Consider the following 10,200-nt stretch of genomic DNA (forward strand, 5'->3'; position numbering starts at 1 on the left):
GTCAAAAGGTTTTCTAACTGAAAACCCACTTAGGCACTTAAGTAAAAACTAAAGTATAATTTAAATCCTGGCTCCTGGAATTTTGGTGTGTATTCATTGTTATGAAATCAACAGGTAATTTAAATTTGAAAAGGCAGCTTGTCTACGGTTCAGGGAAGAAAACACTGATGTTCAGCCAGTGAGGCTGCTGCTGATGGCTGGGCCCCTCTGCGCTGTTTCCTGTCTCTTGTTCTCTCTTCCCTCCTTTACCTGGGGCCTTTTCTTGTTCTGCATTTCTTTCCATTCTTTTAAACTCTAATGGTTAGCCTTAAGAGTAGTGGGCAGAAAAAATCTCCAAGTTTATTTCTGGTATGGTACATTCGACCTCATTTTTTATCCCAATAAATTTTTAAAGCTGAAAATAATTAGGGAAATAGGAGAGAAAAGTGGTCTCAAGTTTTCTTACCCGGAAAAATTAGGATATTGATACTGATGTACTTTTTAGGACTTTTTTTTTTTTTAATTCTGAAATACCACTTACTGGTTGAGGATGTCCTGAATTCATGGAGTTGTCATAAATCCCAAGGTGTGTAAGCAGTGGTGTCCTGGTAAGTATGTCGCTCAGCTCTCTGGCAGGATAGCATTTGCAGATTATGGTGTGAGTCCCCCAGCAAGCTGGCCTTAAGATGCCAGACGCGGAGTAGGTGTGGGGGACATGTGCATATACACCGTCACAGCTGGTGAGCCAGCTCCAGGACACCAGGGCCGGCAGCACCCAGCTAAGGAAAAGCAGCTTCTCCCCAGCATCTCCACTTAACCCACTAATTTACCAACTATTTAAATGTGTTCCGAGTGCATCTGGTGGCCTTATGGAACATAAATTCTTCAATTCATACATTTATGTCCGGTATCATGTTCCAGATTTTCATGTCATAACAAGATACATAATTTTAGACTTAGAAAAGATTATTATCATAAAACATACTTAACGTTCTTCAAAAGTAGTATAATTAGTTAAGATGAAAGTAGCTTAAACCAGACAATGTATAGTTTTAACAGCAATTAAGTTTATAATATTTCAGCCTCAGATAGAACCTGAAGCAAAAGAAAGTGGGAAGGAGCAAGTTGGTAATGTTCTTACACTGTATTTCCCACTTCCCTAATTCATTGTGCACTCATTTGCAAGGAAAACATTCTTTTAACAATCCTAATAAGAAAAAATTGAATGTCATCACAGTACAGTACAATAAAACTCAGTAAAACAAAGGATGAAGCATATCAGTAGAAGATTTTGTTGATCTGTCAATCCAAACTTGAAATGCTTCAAGTTCTAGATAAAATTCTTCTTTGACCCCAACAGACGCATAACACTGATAAATCTGTATATAGAATAAATTCAGAACCTTACCTCCCACACAGATAGAAGCCTAAGCCCACCTCCCCTGCCTGCCTCTAAGGCTGAGGGGACACGTGTAGAATCTGAAGCAAGTAATTGTTAACAGTGGCAGCTTTTCTCCTGCAGAGCTGGAATGTACCTCTTTTTCACCCCATGTGTATTTCTATTAAATTGTGACGTGACAGATAGCACAGATCTTTTCACATGTGGAAAGGTGGATAACAGGATCTGCAGCATGTTAAACCGCATGGAGATAATAAGACTTTTCACATGATTTAGGTTATAAATAAATCAAGTACAGCATTTCTGGGTCCTTGTTCAAAGAAAATATTTTTTAATCTGCTATTCTTTCAACTTGTACCTTTCACAGGACGCTGTTGATGACAGTTTGATCAAAGTGCCATGTGTTTTTACAGAAAAAAAAAAAAAAGAATGTTGAGTCACATAGACATATGTTATTGTCCAAAAGATTATAAATATTTTTAGGTAAATTTAAGCTTTTGATGCATAGCCATTGATTACTTCGATCAACCTTTGGCACCTGAAAAATATTAGGAACCATTAATTATGATTGACATTCTCAAAGCAGTTCCCAACTGAATTTTAAGTTTCTCTTATTACTGATGATTTTTCGAAATTGGAAAATAATTGTTTTCCATGCAATTTTATTTTCTATGGCTGTAAGACAGCAATGTTTTCATAATGTTTTAAGTCTTAAGTTCATCAGAATGTGGCTTGCTGAGTATAATTTGCACAAACAAAACAAGGGTAGGGAGTCACATTGAAGCTGGTGTTGTTGCACTTGACCAGCGACTCTGCACCCTCCTGTTCCCACAATGCTTTGCAGAGTTCTCAGGCGTCATGCATGCAGGTCAACAGATCACCCACTCGCATCCCAGGAGGCTGGCCACTCAGCAGGTGATGCTGAAGGTGTTTTGCAGACCCCATTACAATATTACTGTTGAATGCCAATGGTTACTTCTATTAACTTTGTACTTTATTTAGATTTATGGAAAATCTACAAATAGAGGTCCAAGAAATGGAATTCCTTCAGTTTTCTAAAGGTTTGAGTTTCATGAGAAAAGAAGACTTTGCTGAGTGGCTCCTTTTTTTCACTAACACTGAAAATAACGACATTTATTGGAAAAATGTGAGAGAGAAGTTGTCAGCAGGAGAGGTTGGTATGCCTTTCTGTTACACTTGTAATGAACATGAAATAATAAGTTAGACATAGCTATGTAATTAAATAAAGTGACTTCCAAATTACCTAAGACTAAACTGATCTCTATTATTTAAGTGTAAAATCAAGTTGAGGTATGTTCTCCACATACTATTTTCTTACGAGTGATATACTGCCTAAGGTAAAGTCGGTATAGCAGCCATGAGTTTGGCATTTCCAGTAAAGTCAGAATTAGGCAGAAGTGTCAACTATCACTGCTGTCACTTTCTGTTGTTCTGGAGATCTCAACCAGTGCAAGTTAACAAGATGAAGAATATTAAAACATGAAAGGAGGTGACAGTTGTCTTTGTTTGCATATAATGTGATTATATGCTTAGAGAATGTAATCTAATTGAAAACCATTAGAAACAATAAAGATTAAATACAGTGCCTGTTACAATGCTATTATATGAGAAATCGCTGTCAAAATTCAAGGTCAAAATGCAGTAGCATATATGTGTGTATATGTGAATTACATGAAATGATGATTGCCAAACTATTAATAATGATTAATGTACAGTGGTGAGATTTCAAGTGATTTTTAGTTTATTGTTTTTACTGTAGTCCAAAAAAATTGTTTTAATGGTCATGTATTTTTTATAATTTTTAAAGCTATTTCTGTAGTGAGGAAAAAGATAAAACGTAATGAACTTCCCATTTATAATTGCAATAGAAATATATAACAATTAGAAATAAATTTAACAAGAAATATATGGGGGAAAAAACTTTAAAATCTTGATGGATATAAAACAAAACTTACCTAATTTGGAGAGACATTCCCTGTGATTGAGTAGAAGTTCTTAGTATTATAAACACAGCAGCTCTCCCTTAAGGTAGTTACAAGTGGGATGGTCACAGCAGTCAGAACAGCCTCTGTTTGCGGCAGGTGCAAACTATCCAGAAATCCCTGTGGCCAACACAAAGGCATCTTTGTCAACCATGCCACCTCTCCATTGCGGGTGGGGAGGGTACCCATGTAGTTGCTGAGGACCCAGGCTTTTCGAGGCACGGCCATCCTGGAGCTCCACCATCTGAAAAAGAACACCATCCTCAGAGGCTTGGGAAGGAAACGGAAGGAGTGAGCCACGTCCTGGAACTTACAAGGTGTGATCAAACAATATAGTGAATGTTTAAATTTAAAAAAAAAAAAGTATTAGAGTATAAGACACATTGCCATTAATCCCTCTCAAAAAATTCCCCCTCGCTTCAAACATACTTATCCCATTGTTCTTGCCACCTTCTAAAGCAGTTCTGGAAGTCCTTTTTCGTGAGTGTCTTTAGTTTCGCTGTCATGGCTGCTTTGATGTCCTGAATTGATTCAAAACTTTTACCTTTCATGGCCATTTTGACTTTGGGGAAGAGCCAGAAGTCTCACAGTACCAGATTCGGTGAACAAGGTAGATGAGGACACACCGTAATATTTTTATTTGACAGAAATTGCTGTACCAGAAGTGATGTGTGACACGGAGCATTGTCATGATGGAGAATGATTTAGGACACACTTTAAAACACACCTTCTTTCAAGTGTGGCTCACACCCAACTGACTGCCCCGAACACGTTGAAATTTGTCACACACTGTTGCTAAGGTTTGATACACCGCTTCCTGTATTGAAGATCCCTGCCTTTCAGTTGGATGGCACTTGGCAGCAGCAGTCACTGTATTTGTTCAAAGCCTCCATGTCACACATCATTTCTGGTACAGCAATTTGTGTCAAATAAAAACATTACAGTGTGTCCTCATCCATCTTATTCACCGGATCTGGCACCGTACGACTTCTGGTTCTTCCCCAAAGTCAAAATGACCATAAAAGGTAAACATTTTGAATCAATTCAGACCATTGAGGCAGCCATGACAGCTCAACTAAAGACATTCATAAAAGAGGACTTCCAGAACTGCTTCAGAAAGTGGCAAAAATGATGGGATAAGTGTATTCGAAGTGAGGGGGAGTATTTTGAGGGGAATTAATGGCAATGTGTCTCTTACCGTAATAATTTTTTTTTTTTTTAATTTAAACATTCACCGTAGTTTTTTATCACACCTCGTAAGTGTTTTGTCCTGGAAATGTCAGGATCCTTGGCTAACTGATCACATGACCCTACCTAACTGCAAGGAGGCACAGAAGTGTAGTCTTGCCTGGGTGCAGGAATCGGAGAAGCAGACACTGGTGAACACTAGTGGGCTTCCATAAAAATGCCATAAAAGTTTATATGAAAAGAATGCTGAGGGGGTGGGGGGGTGTATGGGAACTCTGTACCTCCCCTCAGTTTTGCTCTGAACCTAAAACTGCTCTAAAAAAAGGTCTTAAAAAAAAAAAAAAAAGAATGCCAAGTTATTAAAATGTACCATCGACCACTGGTAATTAAAACAGTTACAATGAATTTGACAGACAATTGAACAGAATATAAAATCCAGAGATAGACCCAAAATACACATGGATATTTAGTATATGTAAACTATTACAAATTGGTTGGGTAAAGGAGAATAATTAATAAATGGCATTAGGACAAGCCACTGGCCATCTGAGAGAGAAAATGAAGGTAAGTCGCTACCTCACTCATTACTGTCAAAACAAATGCCAGATGGATCAAAGAATTAAATGTTAATGAGAAAAAGGAAATTGAGTAAGTACAGAAGAAAACTGGAAACAGTCATCCTAAAAGTGGAGTATATATATCTCTCTCTGAGCAAAACCCAGAAGCTTTTAAGAAAAATTTAGGAAGTTACTACCTAAAAATTAAGGTCTGTTTCATGCCCTCATCCTCCCCCAAATTATAATCGAAGTTAGAAGAAAATGGGGGGAAATACTGACATCACATGTAATAGACCAATCTTTAATTTGTAATGGGGTCTTAAAAAATCAAGAATTTTGAGGGGTCTGACATTCTACCCTATTTAATGCGTAAATGCATAATAAATGACAGAACTGGAATTACAGCATAGATCTGTAACTCCAAAACCCAGTGCCCTCACTCCATGCTATGGCCACTGATAAAACTAAGCAGAAAAGCAAGGAGGGAGGCCTCCTAACAGGATGTATTAGTCTCCTCAAGCCACCATAACAGAACACCACAGACTACGGCTAAACCCACAAATTTACGTGCTCACAGTTCTGGAGCCTGGAAGTCCGAGATCAGGGTGCCAGCAGGGTTGGTGTCTGGTAAGCCCCCCTCCTGGCTGACAGCTTCTTCCTCACCATCTCCTCACAGGGCGTCTTCTGTGCTCACGCCCGAGTGAGAGAGCTCTGGGGTCCCTTCCTCTGATCAGGACACCAGGCCTTGGGGAATCAGGGCCCAGACTTAGGACCTCCTTCAGTCTTAATTATTCCCTAAAGTCCCATCTCCAAATACAGCACACTGGAGGTAAGTCTTCCACACAGGAATTTTGAGGCGACACAGTTGAGTCCATAGCACGGGACCACTCTGGGTCTTACACTGCACGACTCCAGGAGACCCGTTCCCACAGCGCACAGTCCACAGCCATACACAGTGGCTGCCGGTTAATCTCTTGGGATTCTTCCTAATCTCTAAAATTACAATATTCTGTATCTCAAACTTTTTAATAGACTTGCTTAGAAAGATAGAAGTTCATGACCTCATGATAGACAAGAGGACTCACACTTATAAGATTATTTAATGTACTTACAAAATTGGGCTAAGAACTCCATTTTGTTGTTTTAGAGCATTAGTTTGGACGAGTTCAAGTCGTTTTGTCACTTTACAACCCACCTGGAAGACTTCACTATTGCCATGCAGATGTTTAGTTTAGCTCATCGCCCTGTCCGATTAGGTAAGTTCTATGAATCATTTAGTTGTTATCATCTTTAGACAATATCACTGTATTCTTCAACTGGATGATACCAACCAAGGAGCCAGTTATCAGTAAAACAATGAATTGGCCTTTTAATTAACTCATCGTGTTTATTCTGGATTTATAACACCAACACTCACATTTAACTGTTACTGTTTCCTTTTCCTTTCTTATTTTGTCCCTGAGAAGGAGAAGGAGATATTTGGGTTTGAAAGCTTAGATTAAAATAGCTGCTTCTCATGCAGTTACTTTAATGGCATTTCTCCGCCAGATTTATTATTTAAATACATTTTTTTTAACTAAGGTTTTCATCTTTTTTTTTTTTAAATTGGGGAAGGGAAACAGGACTTTATTGGGGAACAGTGTGTACTTCCAGGCCTTTTTCCAAGTCAAGTTGTTGTCCTTTCAGTCTTAGTTGTGGAGGGCGCAGCTCAGCTCCAGGTCCAGTTGCCATTGCTAGTTGCTGGGGGCGCAGCCCACCATCCCCTGCAGGAGTCGAACCTGCAACCTTGTGGCTGAGAGAATGCGCTCCAACCAACTGAGCCAGCCAGGAACTCAGCGGCAGCTCAGCTCAAAGTGCCGGGTTCAATCTTAGTTGCAGGGGGCGGAGCCCACCATCCCTTGCAGGACTCCAGCAGTTGAACCGGCAACCTTGTGGGTGAGCCCACTGGCCCATGTGGGAATCGAACCAGCAGCCTTCGGAGTTAGGAGCATGGAGCTCTTAACCTCCTGAGGCAACGGGCTGGCCCATTTAAATACATTGTTGATGTGCATTTTTGTTTTTGTTTTACTTCCCATGTAATAAATGTTTACATTTGTTTTTACTTCTCAGATTATGGAAAATTAGATTAATTCCACGTAGACTGTTTCACGTGGTTGATGAGTCATTTGTTTTCTTTTCCAGCGGAGTTTAAGAGAGCAGTGAAAGTAGCCACAGGACAGGAGCTCTCGGACAACATTTTGGACACTGTGTTCAAGATCTTTGACTTGGATGGTGATGAGTGTCTCAGTCATGGAGAATTCCTGGGAGTGTTGAAAAACAGGATGCATCGAGGCTTATGGGTAACAGATTTTGGCTTTTTAAATCACCACATGTTTTTACATGTAATTAAATGGATGGTGTCAAACCTAGAATTTGAGCAAATGTATCATCATAAATGGAGTTTTCATCATTTATAAAGAGATGTCTTTATAAATGGGATGGGAATCTAACATTTTTCTTTGCTTTTTAAAAAAATCTAATCAGAAAGCACTATTCAGAAATCATGGCCTAGAATTTTACTTTGGGCTCTATAGTTAAAAACACCTAGATTTAAATCCCAGCTTTATCATCTATTAAAGGTTAAATCTTGCAAAGCTACCTAATTTTTCTGAGCTACAGATTCCTCATCTGTACAATGAGGAAACTAATAGAATCTACCAGAAATAATTATTATGCGGATTAAGTGCAAAATACTTAGTATAGTGACTGAGACGCTTGCAGTAAGTGTTAGCTATTGTCATTATTTATTCAGACTCACATATTGGTCTATAACTGTGGGACAGATCAAACCCAGTGTATAGTTAGATGAGAGTCTGCTGGAAGCACTCGCATGAAAGCTGTGTGCAGATTGGAAGCTCGGGTCCAGAGAGAGCCTCGTCATAAATAGGCAGTTAGGCCAGAAGAAAGGGAGAGAGAAAGTACTGTGGACTCACAAAAACAAAGCTATTTGTCTGCGACCTATAGAAAAGCACATTCATTTGCTGCTGCAAACATTATTAATGGAAAATGAACAACTGTGATTCCCATTAGCAAACGTATCTCACAAGCTTTGTGGTCAGTTATCCAGTACCTCTTGGTCACATTCCTGGAAATTACACCAACCTTTGCAGTTCACAGTTTGATATACCCAGGAGCCTCTTTGCCATTTCTCAAAAGACATTAAAGAGAAGAACTGTAAATCAGCGATAGGAACAAGCACATACAGAGAAAAGCTAAAATAGACTTTGGTGTCCATTTGGTGGATTTCCAGCATTGCTGTGCTGCTGTGGTCACCAGAGTCCAAAGGTTTCCTAACTTTTACTTTCTCGTGGAGCTGAGAGGAATAATAACCACACGGTACTTTTAATTCACAAAGTACTTACATGAATTATATGATTTCTTAAGGCTTCTCATCAAATATATTGTGACCTATAGTTTCTTTTTAGCTTTAGCCAAGGTTTAATCAAAGTTTTAGACTTATAATTTGTATTCCACAAAGCTAAATAAAGTTCACCAGGAAAAAGAAAACATTATAAAGTATTATAAAAGGAAAACATCATGAAATAGTTATATTTTAAAACCAATATATGAAAGATGGTCACTCAACATCTTCCTTATCTTTTGGGGAGGAATCTCCACTCTCTTATCCTCTGCCTGCATTCCTTAGTCACCCTTCGGATATTCTTACGTCACATTCACTTTCTGTCTCTTACTTTATTGTACAGTCGTGTTGCAATCGTCTTTCACAACCTAATCCACCGGGATAGTATTGGAGGAGTGTGGGAAATAAACAGTAACAATGCACACAAGAATCACGTTTAACTTGAAGAGAGTGACCCCTAATGTTTACTTTTGGTGAACAGGTACCACAGCAACCAAGTGTACAAGAATACTGGAAATGTGTGAAAAAAGAAAGTATTGGAGGAGTAAAAGAAGTCTGGAAACAAGCTGGAAAAGGTCTTTTATAGGAGATCATGTGGGAATTTTATTGCTCCAATTGTCAGAATTTGAGATTTTTTTGTTAAGTACCAGATGTTGACCTTCTGATTTTTTTTTGTTGTTGTTGTAATATAAAGATGCCTTGTTTGCTTTCTGATTCAATAATATCTTAATAACATTTAATTAATGAACTTAGTAAAAAGAAAAGACAATATTCTTCTACAAAAACATTCTGTTGATGAGATGGAAAACCTCGTTATTCGCTGATTTCTTAGATAGAGAAACACAATATGACGTCTGGAGGGGTCAGCAGTAATTATAGAAACAAGTAACTGACATACAGGCCAGTATCAATTCTACAAGTCCTGATGTTCCTCGCAGGCAAATTAAATTAATATTTCAGGTTTTCTTATGTCTATCTTATGTCTTATATTAGTTGTCTTTAAAATAACAAGTAAATTTCAGTATTCTATCTGGAAACAATAAAGTATTTACAAAGATACAAAAATTACTGAGGCATGTTTTGTTTTACATCTTTTTTTAAAAAAACACATTGTTTTTTAAATGTAAATATTCTCACCCATTGCCAACCTCATTAGTTCATATTCTTAAAAATTAGTGTAATTGGGAGTATCCTGATCACAAGATCAGAGTCCGTTAGCATTTTTTGGGTTGTAGGTGAATGTTTAATTTAAAATGGCACTAGAAATTAATTGACATTAAATATATAATGTAAAATGGTATATTTGTAAACATTGTAAATAAAAATTATTTCTAAAATGTGTTTCTCAAATAAGAATATTGCAAATATTGAAAACATGTCTCGGGCCATCCCAGTGGCTCAGACGATTGCAGCTCCGGGCCCCTAACGCCGAAAGCTGCTGGGTCGATTCCCACATGAGCCAATGGGTTCTCAATCACAAGGTTGCCGGTTCGATTCCTCGACTCCCGCAAGGGATGGTGGGCTGCGCCCCCTGCAACTCGCAACGGCAACTGGACCTGGAGCTGAGCTGCGCCCTCTACAACCACGATTGAGAGGACAACAACTTGACTTGGAAAAAATCCTGAAGTACACACTGTTCCCCGATAAAGTCCTGTTCCCCTTCCCAATGAAATC

The 10,200-nt window shown here is 38.5% G+C and overlaps 1 protein-coding gene across 1 annotated transcript in view; it reads left to right on the forward strand.

Moving 5' to 3' along the window:
• MICU2 (mitochondrial calcium uptake 2) overlaps positions 1–9,882 on the forward strand; it is a 74,769-nt gene extending 64,887 nt beyond the window's left edge. Inside the window, exons 9-12 of the mRNA XM_019715675.3 lie at positions 2,381–2,552; positions 6,274–6,382; positions 7,308–7,465; positions 9,008–9,882. Of these exons, the coding sequence (XP_019571234.2) occupies positions 2,381–2,552; positions 6,274–6,382; positions 7,308–7,465; positions 9,008–9,112 (544 nt within the window). The 3' untranslated portion in view covers positions 9,113–9,882. The remainder of the gene's footprint in view (positions 1–2,380; positions 2,553–6,273; positions 6,383–7,307; positions 7,466–9,007) is intronic.
• Positions 9,883–10,200: the final 318 nt, after the last annotated feature.

This window comes from Rhinolophus sinicus, chromosome 16 (genome assembly GCF_057876585.1).
Source record: "Rhinolophus sinicus isolate RSI-liver-muscle chromosome 16, RSI-T2T, whole genome shotgun sequence".
Classification (NCBI taxonomy): domain Eukaryota; kingdom Metazoa; phylum Chordata; class Mammalia; order Chiroptera; family Rhinolophidae; genus Rhinolophus; species Rhinolophus sinicus.